We start from the raw sequence: 25,610 nt of genomic DNA on the forward strand, positions 1-25,610 counted from the left end.
AAACAGAACACTTTTTTTTCATGCACAAACTACAAAAGTCAAAAACGCAAGTACAAATGTGAAAACCTCAAGTTGCGGTAAACATGATACAAGGGCAATACACTAAAGAGGAGATGACTGTCATGACTACTTCCCAGTTTATTTTGGTTTTTCATGACTTACAGCTGATATATTATAGAACAATAATAAAAATACTGCCAAAGAGTTAAAAAAGAGAAAATTATGAATACAATTCTATATAAGAAATAAAAACAAAAAATAAACCTGTACTTTCAAGTAAAAAAAAAAATATGCACAGTAACAAGGAAGGAAGAAGGTAAAATTCTGGGCTTACTATTCCAGGACCTCTTGACTGTTACTCTAGTGAAAACTGCTTTTTATTTGCAAATTATATTTCAATTTTCAAACAGCATCTTAGTGTGGATATTCTCTAAAGAAGTGCACGGTGAGTAAAAACTGCCAACAGTCTCAGTTTGGCTTCATACAAATAGCATTTTACTTGAATCTAATTGCAACAGCTTTAACTGTTACAGAAGATTCCATACCTATTGTATATAGCTACATGTTTACAACATACATGTATATATTTCATGCTATAGTGAATATTCACATTATATTAATGACCCACACTGATGCCGGGTTTGCTGATTTCCACACTTGATCCCTTAATGGCATTTGACAAAAAGGAGGGGAACTGATCAGTTGCAAGTGAACTGACAAGGTCTGTCTCTGTCGCTGCAGTACATCACTGTGATACTTACATTCAAAATTAATCTGCCTGCTAACTCACCCCTGGCAAAGGTATGAAGAGGCTTCAAAAGCGTTTTTCAGCCTGATTTCTTTTTTGTTTGGCAAGGGGAGTGGTAATTAGCTTGACTGACTGATGGAGGTACAGGGGATTGAACCCAGGACCTCATGCACGCTAAGCACACACTCTACTGCTGAGCTAGCCCCTCCCCTCTCTGATTTCTGCACAGAGAAGAATTTAGGCTAAGATCTCCCAAGGGATGTTGAAGGACATGGCTGTGGGATCCAGTGGGAAATTGGTATGAACGCTCTTTTAACTGGGTGGTCCCAACCCAAGTTTGTCTTTTGTCATATGAGCTCAGCATTGGGAAGGTGAGTGGGGGTGATAAGGAAGAAAAAGCCCACTCTCTCTTTTTCCTATTCTTCTAAGGTGCTTCCTAAGCAAATGTAAGATCATTGTACCTCAACTTTTTCTTTCCCTCACAAATGACATATTGTATATGGATCAGGCAGAGTGATCAAAAACACATATGCCGTGACTTTGATGATACATCTTTGTATTTCTTATAGAATCAATCGGTTCTTGCAATAGCACATTTCATTTAAGACTAAAATAGAAATGAAAATTAAACAAACAAAAAAACCAAGCATGATATCATTTTAAAAATCATCTTCACAAGAATGTGCAGAGCGTTACATATCATCATGGGACATTAAGCAGTTACACAAGCCAGGATTGACTTTGGGCTATTTATCAAGAAAAAATGCTGGCTGCTGGTAGTTACAGACATTTGCTTCTTTGACACTTCTATTCCCACAAACACGGAGTGTCTAGGGAGCTTTGGGTTTAGAGAAGCCCCCTTTGAAGCACTTATCTTAAAGTAGCTCGCTAGTTTCATGGCATGACCTTAACCCTGTCCTCTGCCAAGCCTAGTCAAAGAAATTGGAACATGTCTCTTGCATGCAGGTAGCCAAGGGTGCCATTCGCCACACTGAAATGCTCTCATTGCAAGGAAAGACATTTTGCTCATTCTTTATTACTAGCAAAAGCTGTGTTTCATCCAAACACTTGGTTTGCTTCTCTGTGAATCCTGTTTCTTTCTTTGCTTTGGTCACTGTGTCTACAAAAATGAAACCTATGGTAAATCTCCGTATATGCATTTTTGTGGATTTAGTAGTTTTCTACCCTTATTTTTGTGCATCCTGATTTTCTCAATTTCTTATTTGTGGGGTGTGTGTGTGTGTATGTGTAAGTGTATATATGCACACACACATGCATATTCACATGTATATCTACATGTATACACACATATAAATACATGAAAATTGTGTGTCAAACAATCTAAAAAGGAAGTGCAAAGTGTCAAATACAAGCATTATCATCTCCTTTATTTGGTTTGTTTCGCTGTCTCTCCTGCACAGACTTGCACTGGGCTCCTGGGTCCCTTTTTCTTACACCCTACTGCACCCCGGGCTCACCCATGGTGGTGTGAACACACTATTACAACAGTCTGTTTTCCCATCTGCAGCCTCTGCTTCAGTGGTTCCCAAATGTGAGCTTGCATCAGAGCCACACAGAGGGACAAGGACAGTTACACGAGGGGCTGCGTCCCCCTCTCAGTTTCTGATTCAATACGTCTAGGCTGAGACCCAACAGCTGGCACGTTGACCAAGTTCCCACAGGATTCTGATGCTACTGGTGCAGGGACTACACTTCGAGAACTGTGGGTTTAGTTGAGTTTTACTTCCTAGAGGGTCACGTGACTGTGAACTGCAGCTAGATGAGAAATCTGAGGTTTAACACAAGAGGAACACTGTTAAAAGCCATTGTATCTTCTATTTCCTCCAATAAAGTTGTCACGTTTGGGAACCCCTGTCCCAAGTGGCTTCGGGGGGGTGAGAGGAAATGATGTACCAGTTGCTGACCCCAGGCTTTGTTCTGTTAGAGCAGGCGGGCAGCTAGATGTGAGCAGAGAAAGGGGGACAGGGGCCAAGTGGCGGGAATTGGCAGAAGGGAGGGGCATAGGCCAAATGCAGGAAACCCTACATCATATGAGCATGAGGGGTCCCTGGGCAGAGAAGGAAAAGCAGGAACCTCTGGGCTGATAAGTGGTCACACATTTTGGGGTGACAAGTGTCCTAGAGGACAAGAAAGAAAGGAAAAGGCAGGAGTCTCCAGTGTTCGAATGTAACTTTCTGCTCATTATGCCCTCATTACAATAAAATAGCCTTGCAGATCAGAAGTACCCATCGTTCACTGACGCCATGATACTGATCCAGACTAAATAAGGACAAAAATCCCTCCTCCCCTCGGGAAGGTGGAGCTGGGACTATGACCCCAAGCCCTTCCCTCCCCAAGGAATATTCCGCCCATACATTTTTACACCCTGTGTAACCAACTTGCCAAAGAAACTCAGGGCAGCTGCTCACCTGAGTCTGCTCGCTCTTTCCTTGAGAGTGCACTATCCATCCCTTAATAAATCCTCACTTTACTTTCTTAACCTTTATGTCTTGTCTCTGAATTCTTTCTGTGATGAGACAAGTACTAATCACTTGCAACAGTTCCATTGTGTGCAGATCCTGGACATGCCACCAAGGGGGTCTCCTGCCCAGAGTGTGGTTCTTGGAACATAGATATCTTCTGGGCATCAATTTGTTCACCTGAGATTTTGAGCTGGAAGCCAGTGGCTCTCAGCCCCAGCTGCCGGTTAACACCATCTGGGATGCTTTTAAAGATGTGCCCAACCATTACACCTATCTGCTGCATCTTCTTTATCCATTCATCTACTGATGTGCACTTAGGATGCTTCTGTATCTTGGCAATTATAAACAATGTTGCTGTTAATAGCAGGGTGTATGTATCTTATTGAATTAATTCTTATTTCGTGGTTGGCTTTATTCCTTTGATAACTATGTAAGTTTAAAAAGCTAAAACTTTAAACGTTCTTAGAAACAATGAACAGTACATATATGTAAATTAAAAATATGTGCAGTATATTGTGTATATGTATTTACATGCAATACATTGTATATGTGCAGGCAAACTATAAGAATTCTACCTAATAAAACTGAAAAATGGAAAAAAAATGTGCCTGTGCTGAGACACCACTTTCAGAGGGATCTGGGTGAAGTCCTGTAACATTTTTTTTTTTTTAACTTCCCAGGCCAGCATAACTTGCAGCCCAGCTTGAGAACCACTGGGTGAGGTGAGTTCTGGTTCTTTCTAGTTCTACCTGGAAGAATTCTGAGGCTTTCAAATGCTGATGGGAAGCAGGACTCCTCCAACCATGGGACATTTTTTAACAGTGTATATAATTTCTATTTCCTTTTAGTTATTATTTTTTCTTTCTTTGTTCCCTCTTAATTTTCTCCCTTGTTACTGTCTTACAGTGCGGTGAAACACTTTAATTTACACCCTCAGAGAGCTGTGAGCTCACCTATACCAAAAAATCTCTAAAATAAAGATGGCAGAATTTGCTAAGGTGAGGCTCAGAGGGCCAAACAAGAACAAAGTGGTGCCAGTCAGGCAGAAAATAGGGAGATCTGGATGATTATTTGTTAGATAACCTTGAAGGAAAGAAGAAAGTTTTCAATATAACGAAAAGTTCTCAGTATAATGTCTAACGTGAAACCCACCTCCAGGAAGCTTCTCCAGCCCAGGAGCTCCTCTGCAGCCCCGCATAAATCTGGAAGTGAGTGAGGGGGGGCTAACAGGCTCCTGGAGCCCCCGCTGCTTCTGACCCAGGCGGGAAGGAGGTCACTGCACTGAGCTTGAGTCCGGTCAGAGTGCTGTGACCGGATGACAGCTCACCAGGGCTGCTCGAGGGGCATCTTAACTTCTGAACCAAATTAGACACTGTATCTAAATTTACTTATGTCTGAGGATGATTGTGGAAGATTTGAAATGAACGTGTTACTACTCTGCAGTGGTTAAAAGGAAGATGAGAACTCAAATATGGTAATTAGGAAAGGAGGAAATGCTGAAGTTATAAATACTCTGTCAGATATAAATCATGATTTGGTGGCAACAAGCACTGTACCCAATAGTCATCAGTTTACGTACACAGTGTTTGCCTTCTGTTTGCATTGATACATAAATATATAGGTTTAAAAAGGAGTTTGTGTGACTGCGAAAAGAGAGGATATTTTTTCTTTTTCTTTTTTTCTTTTGCATATTGCCAAACAGATATGAGTTCCTTAAAGAAAGAATATAATTTAAAATAACTGTAATCCTGAACACATATTGTTCTTAAAGTAGGAAGTAGATAAACTCTACTTAATTGATATTCCTTCAGTATTTCTGCACTTTGATATAACAGGGTAGTTAGCAAACATGGAAATTCCCAAAGAAATGATAAATGTAGCACCATGTAAACAACTTTATAATATGTAAATACTGACTTTTACCTCTGAAGCAACATCATATTTCTATCTTCTTTTGTCTGAAGTTCTCTGAGGTTGGAAAATTCCTCCTTGATTCAAATCTACTTTAAGACAGTTTTATAAGCAGATAAGTGTCTTTTTTTTTTCCTTTCGAAAAACACTCCTTGTTAAATAACTGGCCTACAGAATACACGTTCTTTCCAAAAAATCAGAGTGACTTGTTTAGCCAAAGTAGAAGGTAAAATTAATCAATCCACTTGGTTTCAGTCATGTAAGGTAATTTGCCAGTCAAGACAATCTGTATTATTGATAACACTGTCACTGCAATCCGGGAACGATTATCTCCCAAATTCAGAACAATTAGGAAAAGCCTGCTGAGAACAAGGCGTGTCTCTGGAAGATAGAAAAAAAAAAAAGATACCAAGTTCCACTTTTACTATTCTTTCAAGTTTTTTGCTTATAAGGTTTTTTTGTGTGTATATTTATTTATTTACTTATTTAATTTTTTTGTAGTTGATTTAAGACGTTGTGTTACTTTCTGGTGCACAGCATAGTGATTCAGTTTATATGTATTCTTTTTCATCCTTTTTCATTATAGCCATCACAAGATATTGAATATGGTTCCCTGTGCTATACAGTAGGACCTTCTTGTTTATCTTATTTATATTTATATATCAGTGTCTTCATTCATTGGTTTTGTTCATTCAAAATATAAATTACTGAGATAAATGCTGAAAACTGTGTGAAGTCACACCAAACATTTGTAACATAATGGAGTGTCATAAATTTTTTTTTTTTTGAGGAATCTCTACTCTGTAAAATAAAGTAGCATTATGTATATCTGGATTTTTGCCAAGGACAGCAACGCCTACAATTATTCATTTCAAGGAAAGAAATTAGTTCTAAAACATTGTATCAGACTAGCAATGCGTGTTTTGGAATACACGGCCCTGTTTCTCATTTTTGATCACATAAATAAAGAGAGGGCCCCATTACCTTTTCCAGCCTGCTGGCTCCAAGTAAAGAGAAAACAAGAATTGAAAGTGAGACCTTGTGACTCCACATGGAGTCACCCAGAGTAACTCATCTCTGGCGGGTCACCAGTAACGTTCACGCCTGTATTTCCTATCAGCTCAGCTCTTATTAAAATGAACAGGAAAAAGGTGATTGTTAACTCCTACAACACTCAGCAAAACAAAGGCAAGGGTATAAGGAACACAATAAATTTGGGAACTTTCTTAAGGGTCTGTTACCTCTTGGAAATGGATGCATCTCATTGGGTCACTTCAGATAACCTTTCTCACTGGAATGTTCGAGACTCTGAACAGCTTATTTTTTACTCACCAAATTGGACTTGGATCACAGAGTGTTAGTCTCATTTTTGCAGAGAAAAAGGAAAAAGTAACAGAAAGAAGTAACAGGATATGTAACAAAAGTTAAAAAAAATCTATTACTGAGTGAATATAAATCTAGGACTAACAGAAAATAGAAGGACATGGGCTATTAAATATTAGAAAGAATGCTTTCACAGTTAGGGACTCTCAAAGGAAGGAGGCTCCCAGGAAATAAAATGTCCAAGGAGGAGATAGTGTCACCGAGCAGGACCCCGTGGGGTCTTTCTGGGATGGAAGAATCCTCTGCTGTAGCTCCTCTCTGAAGCACCCAGATAACTATACGTTTTGCACACTTCCTGAGTTGTTTTACAGATGCTAAATCCCCACCAAATGGAAAATATTAACTACTTGATGACCATGAGCACGTAGCCCCCCAGACCTGCTGGTGCCTAAGGATTGGTGACATTAACCTCTGTGACACTTCCCTGTTACCTCACCATCAACCAATCAGAGAATTACACACGAGCTGATCACATACCCTGGGAACCCTCCCTCTCATCTGGCCCTTAAAAATGCTTTGCTGAAACCCATCAGGGAGTTTGGGTGTTTTGAGCACCAGCTGCCCTGACTCCTTGCTTGGCGTCTTCAATAAAGGCTGAACCATCACCACAACCTGGTGTCCGTAGACTGCGCCCTGGAGAGGGGACCCAAGTTTGGTTCAGTAACAAGAGATGATAAATGTGCTAAGATTCAAGGGTCCTCAAAGAGCAGACTGGAAAGTGATTTGGTTGGTTCCTGAATCCACTCTTTCCAATGACCATCATAATTGCCTGAAAGGAGACAGTCAAGAGAAGTATGTTTTCTTCTCTAAATAATCAGAGAGAAAAACTACTCACTGAAATGTTATTTTGCTTCAAAAATCTTATTTGTAAAGCACACTTGCCCTAGTTTTTAAGCTTCAAGTTTAACTGGGGATCCGTGGGGATGAACACATAAAACTGTGCTAGGTGTGTCAACTGGCTGCCACTCCCTCAGGCTGGCGTCCAGGTGCCTACTTTGGTTGGTTGGTGGTGTCTGCATTTCAAGGATGAGCTGCAGGGATAAACTGCACTTCCTGCTGCTGCCACATAAACTCAGTAACAAGCCTCAGCAGCACTTTCGATAAGCCTTTTTCTCTTGCTATTCTTAGCGTTGCCAGCCTTAGAAAAAATATACAGGAAGCCCAGTGAAATCTGAATTGCAGATAAACAACAAATACTTTTTAAAGTGCGAGTGTGTCCCAGTGAGAAGCTAGTTGCTGTTTATCTGAAATTCACATTTCCCTGGATGGTTGACCCTGCCACACCCCCTTACTCTCCAAGGCCATCAAAAGGAAGCTTTTCTAATCTGAAGATCTACATTTGTTCACATCTACCATCTCCTCTTTCGCTTCCTATTTTCTGCAACAGGACAGATCCTTCTATTTTGGGCTTTGGGTCCTTTCCTTTCCTACCTTCTCTGTGGGGCCTCAAATAAGCAATCCTCTCAGTCTTCTGCATCTTCAGCCTCTTTCTCTCTCTGAGCTCAAGAGTTCTCTAGATTAGAAACACAAACAGGCCCCTGACTTCCCCTCTCCCTCCACCTGGTCCAGTCTCTCCTTCCTTCACACGCTCCTGGGTTTCCACCTGCTCCTTCTCCTAGGGCCACTAAATGGTGCTGTTCCACAGGGTCTCCACGCCCTCCACTTCTCAGTCTACAGTTTTCTGTGGGAGATCTGACAATCACCACCTACGGGCTCAAGACTTCCTGATCTTCATCTAAAGTCACCATGTCTCTTCTGAACTCCGGACCTGTATATGTCTCTTTGATATCTCTGTTTACTTAATTTTTTAAAACTTTTTTTAAAATTAAAGTATAGTCTGTTTACAATCTTATTTTAGTTTCTGGTGTACAGCATAGTGATTCAGTTATATATATATATATACACATATATACATTCTTTTTCATTGTAGGTGACTGTAAGAAATTGACTATAGTCCCCTGTGCTATACAGTAGGACCTTGCCCTTTATCTGTTTTATATAAAGTAGTGTGTATCTGCTCTCTTTGGATGTTTATCTTGTGCCTCAAACTTGTCCTGTCTTAAACTGAACTCCTTTTTAAAAAAAATTTTTTAATGGTGGTACTGGGGATTGAACCCAGGACCTCATGCATGCTAAACACACGCTCCACCACTGAGCTATACGTCCCACCCCCCTACCCCCAAACTCCTCCTTTTATATCTGCCTCTCAAGCAGTATGTTCTCTCAAAAGTAGTTCTCTCTAGCAGTATTAGAATCTACTCAGTTTTCTGAATCAGAAACTTGAGACCAGTTCCATACGTATGTTATCATCAAGTCCTATTTGATTTACTCTCAAAATACTTTAACAATCCACCTACATCTTTTATTCTCATGGCCACCATCACCTTCTCCCTGGAACACCTGTCTGGCTGTCTCATCGGGTTCCTTTGACTTCAGTCTTGCCCTTCTTATCTGTTCTCCAAAAGCAGCTTGAGTGTTCTTCCAAAACACAGGGTCATTCTTTTCCTTAAGAGTCTACAGGAATTTCCCCTTGTCATTCAAACACCATCCAAAGCCCTGACTTGGTGGATGAAGACCCCGTGGTGGGCTCCCACCCCATCCTCCTGCTCTCTGCGGGCAGCACTGAAATCCTTTTCTCCTAAATCTCCCTCATCTCTGTGTGATCATTTGTGTCATATACTTTTCCTAGAACAGGATATCTCCTCTCTATGCTTCACTTACTCTTCCTTCTCCTTTGGATTGCTCCTTAATTATTTGTTCCTCAAGGAAACCTGCATTCTGCTACCAGATGCTGTATGTTCCTTTAGCATCACTGATAAACGGATTTTTTTTTTTTGCATTTATCTGTGTGATTATTTGTCTTACTAATTGGAATATAAGTTCATTAGGGATGACACCATTACTGAATTTTCCATTGTATTTCTGGCTTCTAGAATCTTGTTTTGATACAGAATGAATTCCCAAGAAATAGTTTGCTCAGTATGTGAATGAATGAGTACTTGGGTTTACAGATAGATGACATGGATAAAAAAGATCTATTTTAAGCACAATTTTCTTAGGAGCTCAGGCCTGGGATTCAAAAATTATCTAAATCATACATGCACCCTAATGTTCACATGAGCACTATTTACAATAGCCAAGATACAAAAACAACCTTAATTTCCATCAATGGATAAAGAAGCTGTGGTATATTTATACAATGGAATACTACTTATCCATAAAAAAGAATGAAATAATGCCATTTGCAGCAACACAGATGGACCTGGAGAATGTCATTCCAAGAGAAGTAAGCCAGAAAGAGAAATTCCATGATATTACTTATGTGTAGAATCTTTGAAAAAAAAAAAAAAGGCACAATGAGCTTATTTATAAAACATAAATAGTCTCAAAGACATAGAAAACAAACTTATGTTTACCAGGGTGGAAAGGGGGTGGGAAGGGCTAAATCAGGAGTTTGAGATTTGCAGATACAAACTACTATATATAAAATAGATATACAACAAGTTTCATCTGTGTAGCATAGGGAACTATATTCAATATCTTATAGTAACCTATAATGAAAAAGAATATGAAAAGGAATCTATGTATGTATATGTATGACTGAAACATGATGCTGTACATCAGAAGCTGACACAACATTGTAAACTGACTATACCTCAATTAAAAAAAACAAAATTACCTAAATCAATCTGATAAACTCTATTGCTTTGGCAAAAAACATGACCCTGTTGCTCTTGAAAAGTAGTCTTCTGCTATGAACATCTGGAGTTTTAGAAATTTTGTCTCTCCACTTTCCCACACCCAGATTAAAGTTACTTCAAGAATTAAACAAGTCAACATAGGCACTGTTTTAATCATTTTTCATCCAATGTTCCTCAAAATTTTTTTCCTAAATGAAAAATGTGAGAATATGTATAGTGAAGACTGTTGCAGAATAATACAAAGTATTACCTTCAAACTCATCATCCAACCCAAAGTAGAACTAGAACATCACCAGGAGTTATTTACTTTTTAGGCTCTTCTTCTTCTAACGAAACTATCGATAGAATTCAATATATCTTATTTATGTTACCCTGCGTCACCCAATCTCCATTATAGTCCCCAAGGCTTTTGCACATCTCCTCTCAGTATTCACTGATTATGAAGCCATTCCAAAAGTTCTGTCAGAGCAATTGCTGAATTCCAAAATTACTCTGAGAACCGTGTAAGGCACAAAACAGGTGTGAGAGATAATTCTTACCTTCCAGGAGCTGATTGTGTAGAGAAAAGAGATCTAACACATATGAAACCCCTGGAGGATGACTGAATACTCAACCAATGATATTGACTAGAGAGGTTAACGAAAATTCCAAGAAGGAGACGGTTACCCCTGGACCGGAAGAGCTTGGGAAAGCTTTATGGAAGAGGATAAACAATGAGGGAACATATTTAAATATGGGCATTTGGAGAGAAGAGAAATCCACTTAGGAAGGGAAGAAGTGTATTTGGTAGTAGTTGAGTACTACTGTTTGTTTGTTTTTTTTCTGATTGATTGATTGATTGATTTCTGCTAATAATTTTTTCCCCACTTCTTCTGGTACTGGTGCTGTTCTTTTTTGGTGTTGAAATGCCCTTTCCCCAATTCATCAGGTTCTGAAGGGACTGCCAATAGCCACATTTTAAATACAACCTTTCCGCCCAAGGACTTGATCCACGCGTAACGCCCCCTACCCCTGGTGACGGTGGTTAGCCCCAGGATGTGACATGAGGCAGGCTAATTCTATTCCTTCTTTAGGGTTTCATATGTAACTGCTTGAAGAGAACATTTCCCTTTTCTGTAAAGTCACTGCTGGTAACATGTAAGCCCGAAGCTGTCTCTGTCTCCACTGTTTCTTCCTTTTGCTGTCTGGAGGAAGTTGGTCTTCAGCTGGGGTAAATAAGAACCACACAGAGGAGGAGGAGAGAGAGAGACATGTATGGCTTAAGTCTCTGGAGACCCGAGGCCAACTGTGACCCGGGTTTTCTATCTCTGTGGCTGACACCTCCCTCTCTTGCTTAAGCTCATTTAAAGTGGTTTCAGTCAATTTCAGCGTAGAAGAGACCTGAGGGTGGATGTGGGGAGAGAACAGAAGTGGAGAGAAGAGGATGCTGGTAACAAGAAGGAAGACCTCAATCAAAGCAGCATCTAGAGGAAGAAGTGACGGGACTTGGTTGGAGATCAGATATATCTGATGCAGAAGAAAACTTGTCAAAAACTGGAAATTCAGGGGCTTTGTGAACTCACAGGCGGAAGTCGGGGTAGCTGGGATGAGGAAGTGGGTTTGAAGGGAAACAATAGTCAAATCGTGACATCTGAGTTCCTGGTAAGGCTGGGACTTGGTCGGTCTATGGTTTTAGTGGGAGGACCTGCCCAATGCTGGCAGGGCAGCGTGAAATGCCAGGAAAGAGATCTGATCATGCTTTGTGTCAGCACTTAGGAAAATGTGACAGAAAACTGTAATTATGCTCCCCAAACTCAGCCTTTCCCACTCAAAGCTCAGGGGGACTTTGTAGCACAGAACAGTGGTTCCCAAAATGTGGTCTCTGGATGAGTAAGCTCTGCATCACCTGGGAACATGTTAGAAATGCAGCTCGTGGACCCACCCCCAGAGGGAGGGAGTCAGAAATTCTGGGAGTGGGTGCAGTGACCTGTGTCTGAACAGGCCCTGGAGCAGATGCTGAAATCCACCAAGCATTGGGAACTGGAGAGTTTCCTTTACACGTGGTTCCAAGGAGGGGAGGTCACCCTCCACCGAGTGCCAGGATTTCACACAGGAAGAATGACTCCCTCCGGAAAAATTCATTTTCCCCAAGTCAATTCATTCAAACACTGTATGCTGAGTATGTGCTGTCTTCCAGGTGCTGTCCCAGGTACTTTGTGGGAACAGATCAGTGAACAAATCTGATATCATCAACCACAAAAATACCTCTAAGTTAGCAATTAAAAACGACACTGCAGATGCGAAGGGGAGCTGAGCATTGCTTAGGGAATCATGAGGGTTTCCCTGAAGAAGTGATGTTTCAATCAGGAAAGAATGACTAGGAGTTAGTCTGGTAAAGGGCAGAGTTGGGGGGGTGGGGAGAGATTCTAGGCCCTGAAAGGGACAGGCCTGGCACTTTCAGAGCACTGGAGACAGAACAGCAATGAATAGGTCATTGTTAATGATGGTATTGTAAATAATGCTGCTGTGAACACTGGGGTGCAGGGAACTTCTCAAATCGGTGTCTTTTTTTTTTTTTTCTTTTCCTGGATATATACCCAGGAGGGGAATTGCTGGGTCACATGGTAGTTAGCTCTAGTTTTAGTTTTTTTGAGAACGTTTATAGCAGCATTATTTACAATTGCCAAGACATGGAAGCAACCCTAGTAGCCATCCACAGATGAATCAATAAAGAAGAAGTGGTATATATATGGTGTGTATACACACACACACACACACACACAGGAATGCTACTCAGCCATGAAAAATGAAATTGTGCCATTTGTAACAATATGAATAGACTTGGAGAGTATTATGCTAAGTGAAATAAGTCAGACAGAGAAAGACAAATACTGTCTGATACCATTTGTATGTGGAATCTTAAAAACAAAACAAATGAGTAAATATAACAAATAAGAAACAGACTCACAGGTAATAGAGAACAAACTAGTGGTTACCAGTGGGAAGAGGGAGGGACAAGACAGGGGCGGGGAAGTGAGAGGCACAAAATACTGGGAGCAAGAGAGACTACAAGGATGTATTGTACAACATGGGAATATAGCCAATATTTTGTAATAACTGCAAATGGAAAGTAACCTTTAAAAATTGTATAAACATTTAAACAAATGTTTTAAAAAATGACAGTGTTAAAGCCTGGGAGGCAGTTCTGATAGACAGATCATGCAGAGCCTTGTAAATCATAGTAAAGACTTTGAACTTGCCTCTGACAGCAACTAAGAGGCTACCGAAAAGTTTCAAGTGTGAGCTAATATGATCTAACTTATTTTTTTTAATGTAAATTTTCTAAAAAAAAAAAAAAAGGCAAAGCTTTTCCCACTCTGGAAGTGTGGGTGTGATGGCATGATGGTTTAAGTTAAATTCCAGGTCACAATGTATTTTCTCTGCGGAGGCATTGATAAGGTGGGAAGGAGGGCAGAGTCTCCCTGTGGGACAAATGCCAGGAACAGAAAAGGAAGGACTCAGGAGCTGCTTCTGCTTTGCAGCTGTGGCTGAGACGGGTCCTGCCTAGGCCAGTCTGAAGCAGCAGGAGTGCCCTTCACAGGCGATCGCTGCTTCTCTGGCAGGTCACCTTCCTCCCCTACAGGGGGGCCCCTGGTGCTCAGCCTGGGGCTTTTTCCCTACATGTGATCTCACATACAGATTTCATCCACTTCCCAGGCATCACGGTCACCTCCCTGAGAACGGTACCCACCTCGACATGCCCTCCCTGGCCTTGAGAAGATTCTCGCTTTTAAGTGCCACTGCCCTGTGTCTGTATATCATGTTAATGACCATTGCAAAGATGCAGCTGTTCACTGTTGGTCTGTGTGTAGTTCAGTAATGCTGGAAAAATCTCCCAGGCCCAGCCTTGCCTGCTCTCCCAGGTTTCAGTAACGTGACTTACACTGTCTGCTGAACAGTTGACCCTGGGACGTCATGGTCACTACAAACAGCCTGCCTGTAATTGAACTCATTATGCCTTTCCCAAACAAACTGACCTCTGACCGACCTCCTCCGCCTTTGTCAGTCACATCAGCCTTCCCTGCCTTCCAAGCTCCAAGGTCTGGTGTCGTTCCTGACCCCTCCGTCTGGTGCCCTCACCAATTCCAGCACTACGATTGCTCCCGCTCACCTGGGAGCGTCATCCGAGGGGGTTGCCCGAAGGCCACCGGTTCCTCCCTTTGAGTACCCTGCAGCATCCTCACCCCCTCATCCTATGGAAGGAGGCTTCGCCACATCGCAACACCTTCTCCTAAGTCTAGGATCTTTCCCAGTATCCCTTCAGGGACGCTGTGACTGCTCTGTGTATGTGATCCTTCATCAAGCGTGCTTCGTTTAGCAAAGGCTGTTCTGCAGTATTTTTTGCAGTGGAATCTTCTTTTTTTTTCTTACAGGAATGTTAGAGAACCCCAACTTTCTGGTGGAAGATGTGCTAACAGGAACACAAGCGCCCTGATCAGCCCTCAGCCGTGGGGCAGCCTCCTTGGTACCCAGCAAGGCGGTTTGAAAACAGATGCACAGAACAGAGCTAAGCTCCCTGGAAGAATGTGCATGTGCTCTTCACCATGTCACGGAAAAAAAATTCCCGTTATTATCAATCTATGCAAACCTTCCACCCTCGTCACATGAGTTCTCACGGAAGCCTCAGGCACGCCGAGCTGTTCCCTCGTCCTTGTCTCGGCCCTGAGCTCCTGGAAGCCAGCCAGGCATCTCTGCCAGACTAACTTCTCCTCTCTCAGCCCCGATCCCACCTCTTCAGCGGTTCCCGGATTGCACTGCCTCTCGGTAACTTTTCTTTCCTCAAATTCCTGCGGTATTCCTCTCTTTAAACTCACCCTGTACTATCTTGAACTTTCATCTTTTCAAGCGTACATTCGATTGCTCCCACTCGATTCTAGGCCGTTTAAGGGAAGACTCAAGTCTTTTGTCACTTTTTATCTTCAGCAGCTAGTATAATACGCTGCCTGGAGGATTTGCTTCGTGGGTATATTTGGATGATAACCCACAGCAAGAAATGGTAACTGCAGGCCCATCGATCTCACTTTCATTAATAGAAGTCTAAGTGAAATATTCCATCTTTCAAAATGTTCCTCCAGAGTAGCGCTTTTAGGAGAAACAGTCACTTCGGCTTTAATTACAGGCACTGCTTTTACCTCCAATTACCATTAACGTCTCCAACTCGTTTCTTCGACTGTCTTTCATTCAGTTATGTTGGAGTAGCTTTGGGGGAATAACAACAGATGTTTGAAAGTGGGGAGTTCTTAGTCGAGACCAGAAATAGTACAGCATTCCATCCCCCAACATTTTAGCAAAGCCACGCTTGAACCATATTCAAAAGACTACAAGAAACTAACTTGCATTAGTATAGAAGTCAAATGGGGTCACTTCTCTTTTAAGTCCCTTCACATGCTTACCTGGCCCACCCCACCTCTCCGCCCTAATCTCCACCACCCACCCTGCTCACCACACCCTGGCCACCACCCAGACGTGGGTCTGGGTTCCTGGGACCTCGGTGGCATGCTGCCTGGACCGCCTTGTCTGTTTCTCCTTGATCAATTCCTGCCAGCCTCGACCCTCAGTCAGCTTGTCATTTTCTTCCCTTTTTTTTTTTTAATCTCTTTTTTGTGTGTCTTTTTTTTTTTTTTTTTTGGATGGGGGTAGGTAATTAGGTTTATTTATTTACTTATTTATTTTAATGGAGGCCCTGGGGCTTGAACCCAGGACCTCATGCATGCTATACTGAACTATACCCTCCCCCAACAGCTTGTCATTTTCTTAAGAGAATTCTTTTCTGATTTCCTACCATAGGTACCCTTTCTTCATTGTATGTTCTTCCATTCCTCCTCACCATTGTAATCGTGTATTAACTGTGAAATTGTTTTCTGTCCCTGGCCCCCATCAGACTGTAAGCTCTCAGATCTCAGAAACCATACACACCTTCAGCTGTAGTATTTTCAAACAAATCTTGAGGCCTCATGAATGCTTGAGTGAATAACTAAATGTGCATTTTATAAATGACCATCTCCTAAAACTTTCAGAGAAACAAACCATTAGAATATTATTTCCATCCAGACCTGATGGACATAGGAAGCTTTCTCTGGGTCATGTGATTCACATGCAACACACAGACTTGTTTTTATAAAAGAACTTCAACTTTCATAAAAAACAAGCCCCCCCCCACCCCTCAAACCACGTATTTCGCCACCCGAACTTCACTGGCCCCCAAACAGAATCCATGCAACTGAAATGACGATGGATAATATGAAAATGTGAAAGCCTTGTTTTGTTCAAAGTGATCTCACTTGTGCATCCCAGCCTGGATAGTCACAGCAGTCTTTTAAACGTGAAGTTAATTTGGAAAATGTACACAGCTGAGTCAAAAAATGCACGCAAGCAGGCTCAAAGCCACGCCACACTCTTTGAGGACACGATGATCACCAAAGTTAATGTGGTCTCCTTCCCTGGGGGCTCCAGCAACCCCACTGATATGGCTGTGACCCGTTTCTGTGTCCTTTTAGTCTCCAATTACCCTGCTGAGTCAGACAACTGGAGAACAAATTAGCACCAACCGCAGAGATTTTTTTTCTGATACAAAAAAAAAAAAATCTGACCTTAAAACGTCCAAGTGTCTACTATCCTCTGCCAGGGTGCTAACAGTTCATCAAATGTGCACTGAAGAGTCTAAGGGTGACACTAAGCGACACTGGCTTGTCACTCCCTTGGCCAGCATAAATCCTTATGCAATTAAAAGGAGGAAGAGGGGGGAATCTAATTCTAATCTGGAACAGCTTTCAATCCCCCCTCCCAGATACCTCTGCATCCTTCTTCTCCTCCCCTTCTCTCCTTGAATCACCTTGCATCCAGTCAGACCAAGAACAGTATGAATAAACGCTATGTTGGAGGGCAGGTGACACACACACTTAACTCACAGCAGGGGGACATCTATCTGGACGGCACCACGTCTCTCTCTGCAGTGACTGACCTGCACGCTTCTAAATCCTCAGACCCGTCCTGGTGGGTGGCGGGAGGCTTCTGGGCAGGGTTATTCACCTGGGACCCAGCATCGTCCACAAACTTGCCCCCTTCTTTCGCTGCTGGTGTTTCAGGGCTGGAATCTGTCTCTGAAAACCTTTTCTTGATTGTTTCACTTTGCCCGAGACCAGGCAGGCGCTGACGACCCCGGTGGCGGGACCTGCCTTTGCTTCCCTCATGGCTTCTTAAGGGTCTCTTCATCTCAGAGGCCCCTCCCAGCAGGGAAGGACCGCATTCTTGGTACCTGGTGCCTTCTCCCCTGTGGAGACTTAAGGAGCTCTCCCCCTCCGTCAGCCGTGCTGGCGCCTGACCCTGGGATCCCACATCTCCTGGCTCAATTCCACCAGCAGCAGAGGACTCATCCAAGTTGCCACTTGGTTTGTTTCTAATTCTCCTCCTCCTCCGTGCCAGGTGGAACTTCACTTGGGCTGCTCTCTTTGCCTGGATCCAGTGACTCTCGTCTGCGGTGGTGGAGTCTGACGAATCTGTGTCGGTCTCCCTCCATCGAGGGCTGGAGATCTGGAGGTGAACATCCTTTCTCCTCCCTGTGGCTCGTTCTTCTGCACACTCGTGTCTGTCCGCCACCCTCCTCCTCCTCCTCCTCCTCAGCCTCCGTTTGACTGATTTCTGACCAGACTCCTTCCTAGCAGGGCCCAGCACCGTGACAGGGGTGCTTTGCTCAAAGGCCGCTTCTGACAAGTCATGTAAGACGGCAGATCTAGACAAAGCGGCGGGCGAAGGATGGGAGACGGGAGTGGAGAGGAAAGCCACGGGAAAACAGAGAGAGAGAGTGATGAAAACGAACGCATGGACCCGAAGGTGGTTCAGCAAAGATCGAATGAGGGAAACGCACTACAGGCAAAAATTACGCTGGTGTAAAACATCCCTGGACAAATGTACAGCAGAAGCAAGAACCACACACGGTCTGAATCTCCGACAAGAACACGCAACACTGGTCTAAAAAAAACACTGAACAGGGTCATCAGCTGAGCACTTACCTGCAGATGTCCTGAGTGGATGGACAGACGGACAACCGTGACTGGCTCCTGGGAGCTGTCCCTGTCGTTGGGCTGCTGGCCTGGAGAAACAAGTTAGATAATTTGGCATCTTGGTTAAGGTAATACATGGTCGAGATCTTGCTTTTTTTCCACATGTTTAAAAAGTTACAACAAACGCGACTGTCGGTCATGTTGCTTGTAAGGCAGCTCATCGAATGTAGGAAGTCAGAGGGCTCGTTTTGCAAAAGTAAAACTTGTTTGAGGAACTTGGACCAGCTGAGAGGCTGTGCCGCTTGGCTGTTGCTTCATTTGTGAGAGAGGAAGATGATTCCACAAGTTTCTATTCTATTTACTGTAAACTTTTGAGTGGAATGGCTCAACTTGCCTTGGAGACAAATGGGTGACACTTGAATATCCTATGATAGAAAGGACTTAATGGCTATTTTTGTGACAAAGATGATGATATTCTGGGAGGCCTGAATAATCAAGTAGCCATTAGGTGGCTGGAAACTGCCTGGAGTTACATGAAGTCACCTTAAGGCCCCATGAGATGACATATCTTTAAAATGTTGTGTTGTTCAAAAGCCTACAGTTGTCATTATTATTATTATTTCACCATTGAATCTAATAAAATCTACCCGTCACAACATTATTGAACTTCTGTATCTTTTAACCTCATGACCATGTTGAGCCTGAGAAAAAAGAGAGCCTGAACTTATGGAGATGGTTGGCACAGATTTAAGCACATTTTATGAAACTCCCACCTTTGAAACACAGCATTTTTGTCACTGTTTTGACTTCTCTACCTGTTGCATTTAGCACAGACGTTGATGACAAATCAAAAGCTAGACTGAATTAAGAGTTTACTGTGTGCCAATCACTGTGCTGCGTGGTTTATCTACTGTCTCTTTAATTCTCACAATCTCACAAGTGGGAAATAATAATAATAAGCAGCTTTGAGTGATTATTATGTGCCACTGTTCTAAGTAATTTTCACATGTTCATTCATTAACGCTCACAAGAAACACATGTGGCAAATACTAGGCTTATTTCCATGTTACAGATGGGAAACTGGGAACTGGTGCTGCTCCTTACTAGTGGGTAATAGAGCAGAGCTTTAGGTGAGAAATCCTGCTTTTCCATCTGTTTTCATACCTCCCTAGCAAGGTACCCACCCCCACCCCTTTACACAGCAAAAATTGAGGGAGTACCAGGCCCAGACTGAGGCCAGTCTAACTGCACAGATAAAACTTCTACCAAGAAAATAACAGAAAAAGTGAAAAGATTCACCCCAAATGTCAAAGTAGTTCTAAAAATCCTCATATTAAAGATACATGCATCACTGGGATATTGTGCTGTATACCAGAAATCAACACACTGTAACTGACTATACTTCAACTAAGAAAAATGTTGAAAAAAGATTTATACACAGAAATCAAAAGCAAGAAAAAAAACTGCAAAACCCACATACATGTGGAGGCCAAACAATATGCTACTAAACAACCAATGGCTCCCTAAAGAAATTAAAGAAGAAATAAAAAATACCTGAAAATGAAAACACAATGATCCAAATTTTGTAGGACTCAGCAAAAGCATTTCTACAAGGTAAGTTTATAGCAATAAAAGCTCACCTCGGGAAACAAGAAAAATCTCAAACAACCTTATTCTTATACCTAAAAGAACTAGAAAAAGAAGAATAAACAAAACCCAAATTTAGTAGAAGGAAAGATATAAAGATCAGAGAAGAAATAAATGAAATGCAGAATAAAAAAAAATAGAAAAGATCAATGAAACGAAGAGCTGGTTCTTCAAAAAGATAAAGAAAATTGATAAACTTTTAGCCACACTCATCAAGAACAAAAAAGAGAGGGTCCAAATCAATAAAATCAGAAATGAAAAAGAAGTTACAAGCAGCAGCACAGAAATACGAAAGATCATAAGAGACTACGACAAGCAACTATACCGCAATAAAATGGACAGCCTAGAAGAAATGGTCAAATCCTTAGAAGTGCAGAATCTTCCCAGACTTAATCAGGAAGAAACAGAAAATATGAACAGACTAATTACCAGTGATGAAATTGAATCAGTAATAAAAAAAAAAAAACTTCCCAACAAAGAAAAGTCTAGAACCAGAGGGCTTCACAGGTGAACTCTACCAAACATTTAGAGAAGAGTTGAAACTATTTCAAAAAGTTGCTGAGGAAGGAGTGCTTCTGAACTCATTCTGAGGCCACCGTCACCCTGATACCAAAACAAGAGAAATATATCACAAAAAAAGAATATTACAGGACAAAATCACTATTGAATATAGATGCAAAAACTTTAAAAAAATATTAGCAAATCAAATCCAACAATACATTAAAAGTATCATACACCATGATCAAGTGGGATTTATCCCAGAGATGCAAGGATTTTTCAATATTGGCAAATAAATAAATGTGATACACCACATTAACAAACTGAAGAATAAAAACCATTCAATCATCTCAATAGATACAGAAAAGGCTTTTGACAAAATCCAACATCCATTCATGACAAAAACTCTCCAGTAAGTGGGCATAGATGGAACATACCTCAACATAATAAAGGCATATATGATAAACCCACAGCTAACATCATATTCAATGATGAAAAGCTGAAAGCATTTCCTCCAAGATCAGGAACAAGACAAGGATGCCCATTCTTGCCACTTTTATTCAACATAGTTTTGGAAATCCTAGCCACAGCAATTAGATAAGAAAAAGAAATAAAAGGAGTACAAATTGGAAAAGAAGTAAAACTGTCACTGTTTGCAGATGACATGATACTTACACACAGAAAATCCTAAAGAGGCTACCAGAAAACTGCTAAAGCTCATCAATGAATTCAGTAAAGTTTCAGGATCCAGAATTAAAATACAGAAATCTGTTGCATTTCTATACTAACAACAAAGTATCAGAGAGAGAAATTAAGGGAACAATCCAATTTACCATCACATCAAAAAGAATAAAATACCTGATTGGAAGAATCAATATTGTTGAAATGGACATATTACCCAAGGCAATCGACAGATTCAGTGCAATTCCTGTCACAATATCAAGGGTATTTTTCACAGAAACTGGAACAAATAATTTTAAAATTTGTATGGGAACACAAAAGACTCCAAATAGTCAAAACAATCTTGAGTGAGAAGAATGGAGCTGGAGGAATCATGGTGCCTGACTTCAGACTATACTCCAAAGCTACAGTAATCAAAACAGTATGGTATTGGCACAAACACAGACAAGTAGATCAGTGGAACAGGGTAGAAAGCCCCAGAAATAAACCCATGCACTTATGGCAATTAATCTACAACAAAGGAGGCAGGAATATACAACAGAGAAAAGACAGCCTCTTCAATCAGTGGTGCTGGGAAAACTGGACAGCTACATGTAAAAGAATGAAATTAGAACATTTCCTCACACCATATACAAATATAAACTCAAAATGAATTGAAAACCAAAATGTAAGACAGAAACCATCAAACTCCTAGAGGAGAACATAGGCAGGACACTCTTTGACATAAATTGTAGCAATATTTTGGGGGATCCATCTCCTAAAGCAAAGAAAATAAAAGCAAAAATAAACAAATGGTGCTGCAACATGGATGGACTTGGAGATCATGATTCTAAGAGAAGTAAGCCAGAAAGAGAAAGAAAAATACCATATGATATCACTTCTATATGGAATCTAAAAGAAAGACACAAATGAACTTATTTACTAAACAGAAACAGACTCACAGACATAGAAAACAAACTTAAGGTTACTGGGGTGGGGGAGGGGAAGAGCATGGGAAAGGATAAATTGGGAGTTTGAGATTTGCAGATACTAACTACTATATATAAAATAGATAAACAACAAGTTTCTTCTGTATATCACAAGGAACTATATTCAATATCTTGTAGTAACTTACGACAAAGAACATAAAAACGAATAATGTATGTATATGCATGACTGAAACTTTATGCTGTACACCAGAAATCGATACAACATTATAAACTGACTATACTTGAATTGAAAAAAAGAGTAAATCAAAAAGAAACAAGTGGGACCTAATTAAACTTAAAAGCTTTTGCACAGCAAAGGAAACCATGGACAAAATGAAAAGACAACTTTTTGAATGTAAGAAAATATTTGCAAATGATATGACTGATAAGGGGATAATATCCAATATATATACAAATCAACATCAAAAAAAAAACCCCAAACCCAACCTGACTAAAACAATGGGCAGAAGAACTGAATAGACATTTTTCCAAGGAGGACATGCAGATGGCCAACAGGCACATGAAAAGAGGCACAACATTGCTAATCATCAGGGAAATGCAAATTAAAACTATAGTGAGATAAAACCTCACACCTGTCAGAATGGCCATCATCAAAAAAACACAAACGGCAAGTGTTGGCAAGGATGTGAAGAGGGAACCCTTGTGCACTGTTAGTGGGAATGTAAATTGGTCCAGCTACTGTGGAAAACAATACGGAAGTTTCTTAAAACACTAAAATGACCCAGTAATTCCATTCCTAGGCAAATATCTGGAAAAAAAAACAAAAAACACTACTTGGAAAAGATATATGCATTCCAGTGTTCACAATAGCATTATTTACAATTGAGAAGATATGGGAGCAACCTAAGTGTTCATCAATGGATGAATGGACAAAGAAGATGTGTGTACACAAATACTACTACTAGAATACTACTCAGCCATAAAAAAGAATGAAATTTTGCCATTTGCAACAATGAATGGACTTGGAGGGTACTGAGCTTAGTGAAACAGAGAAAGACAAATACTGTCTGATATCACTTATATGTGGGCTCTGAAAAATAAAAAAAACTAGTGAATATAACAACAAAAAAAACAGACTCACGAATATAGAAAACAAACTAGTGGTTACCAGTGGGGAGAGGGAAGGGGGGAGGGAGAAGATAGGGGTAAGAGATTAAGAGATACAAACTACTATGTATGAAATAAATAAGCTACAAGGATATACAGCACAACACAGGGAATATAACCAATCTTTTATAATAACTATAAATGGGTATAACCTTTAAAGATTGTGAATCACTATGTTTTACGCCTGAAACATATAATACTGTATGTATCAAATATACTTCAATTTTAAAAAACTGAAAGAAAACAATATACACAGAAGATTGTGGGATTCAGAGGAAAAGAAACTAATTCTAACTCAAGAGGTCAGAAAACCTTCAAGCGGAAGTCAGAAGGCTGCATAATACTCCCACTCACCCCCACCCAAGTCACCCAAGATGTCAACATCCTAATCCCTGGAATTTGTGAGTATGTGTCCTGATAAACAAAAGGGGCTTTGCAGATGTGATTATGTTAAGGATCTGGAGACAGGGGAGATGATCCCGCATTATCTTGGTTGGTGGGCCCAGTGTACGTCATCAAGGGGGTTCTTCTAAGAGGGAGGCAGCAGAGTTACAGTCGGAGAGAGAAGAGGCACAGATGGGAGCAGAGGTCAGAGAGGAGGGGAGATGCTATGCTTCTGCCTTTGTGTATATATATATATATATATATATATATATATATATATATTTTTTTTTTTTTTAATTGAAGTACAGTCAGTTACAATGTGTCAACTTCTGGTGTAAGGCACAATGTCCCAGTCATATATATACATACATATATTTGTTTTCATATTTTCAAATTAAAGGTTATTATAAGATATTGAACATAGTTCCCTGTGCTGTACAAAAGAAACTTTTGAAAAATCTATTTTTATATATGGTGGCTAACATTTGTAAATTTCAAACTCCGAAATTTATCCCCTCCCACTTCCTTTTCCCGGTAACCATGCTTGTTTACTAAGTCTGCTAGTCTGCTTCTGCTTTGTAGATGAGTCAATAGTGTCCCTTTTTTTTTAGATTCTACATATGAATGATATCATATTTTTTTTTTCTCTTTCTGGCTTACTTCCCTTAGGATGATGATCTCTAGGTCCACCCATGTTGCTACAAATGGCATTACTTTATTATTTTTTATGGCTGAGTAGTATTCCGTTGTATATATACACCACATCTTCTTTACCCAGTCATCTGTCGATGGACATTTAGGTTGTTTCCATGTCTTGGCTATTGTATATAGTGCTGCTATGAACATTGGGGTGCATGTATCTTTTTGAATGAGAGTTCTCTCTGGATATATGCCCAGGAGTGGGATTGCTGAATCACATGGTAAGTCTATTTTTAGTCTTTTGAGGAATCTCCATACTGTTTCCCATAATGGCTGCACCATACTGCATTCCCACCAGCAGTGTAAGAGGGTTCCCTTTTCTCCACACCCTCTCCAGCTTCTCCCTTTGAAGAGGGAGGGTGAGGACCCGAGCCAAGGAATGCAGGTGGCCTGTAGGAGCTGGAAAAGACCAGAAAACAAGCTCCCCTCGAGCCTCCAGGAGGCACACGGTCCTGCTGACATGTGATCTGTAGCCCAGCGAGACCCACGTTTGACTTCTGACCTCTAGAACTGGAAGATGATACATTTGCATTGTTTCATGGCAACACGATCGTGGCAATTTGTTGAAGCAGTCATAGGAAACTAATACATGACAGAACTCTTCAGTGAGTCTCAAAAGGAAAGGAGGAGTTACTAAAGCAGAGATTAAAAATATTCTAGGCAGAGGAAGCAGTGTGCCGAGAGCGAAGGCTGGCGTCTTTAACGTGCTCCAACAGGGTGATCTGCAACTGTGTCCTTGTGACTTTTAATTTTCTTGGTCTTTTCTATCAATCCATGAATGCTGTGTCTTTTTAAAGTCTTTGAACATCATCTTTGGACACCAGTCCAATGTTCAGTGATCTCTTGAGTATTTGTATTAGAACTCACTTGTTTCAAGTCTTCTAACCTAGATTAACTTCCTATATGGACCCATTGAACAGCATAGCTGGTTTTTGTAAAATACAAGCATTTCTGTACTCTAAGCCGTAAGCAGTAAGTTTTGTTGGATTGTGTATGGTTTATTCCACTGAGGTTAGTAGAAAGCTCTATATACAGCAGGCATTGAGTAAAGGCCACAATGTGATGTTTGCTACCCATTCTCTTTTTTTTTTTTCGTAATTTTTAATTGAAGTGTAGTCAACTTACAATGTTAGTTTCAGATGTACAGCAAAGTGATTCAGTTATACACATATATTTCAGATTCTTTTCCATTAAAACTCATTATGAGAAACTGAATCTAGTTCCCTGTGCTATACAGTAGGTCCTTGTTGTTTATCTATTTTATATACAGTAGTGTGTATCTATTTTAAAAAGGCAATGCAGCCCCAAAGTAACCTCCCATCATTGATGATGTGACTACG

At 40.8% G+C, this 25,610-nt stretch overlaps 1 protein-coding gene across 2 annotated transcripts in view; it reads right to left on the reverse strand.

The window, feature by feature from the left end:
• MARCHF1 (membrane associated ring-CH-type finger 1) overlaps positions 1-25,610 on the reverse strand; it is a 436,459-nt gene that overhangs the window by 64,396 nt on the left and 346,453 nt on the right. Inside the window, exons 4-5 of one of the 2 annotated variants that reach the window (XM_064487462.1) lie at positions 18,275-18,354; positions 17,227-17,994 (exon numbers count right to left, since the gene is read on the reverse strand). In XM_064487462.1, the coding sequence (XP_064343532.1) occupies positions 17,227-17,994; positions 18,275-18,354 (848 nt within the window). The remainder of the gene's footprint in view (positions 1-17,226; positions 17,995-18,274; positions 18,355-25,610) is intronic. The other variant, XM_010986366.3, reaches the window with a different exon arrangement.

This window comes from Camelus dromedarius, chromosome 1, assembly GCF_036321535.1.
Source record: "Camelus dromedarius isolate mCamDro1 chromosome 1, mCamDro1.pat, whole genome shotgun sequence".
Classification (NCBI taxonomy): domain Eukaryota; kingdom Metazoa; phylum Chordata; class Mammalia; order Artiodactyla; family Camelidae; genus Camelus; species Camelus dromedarius.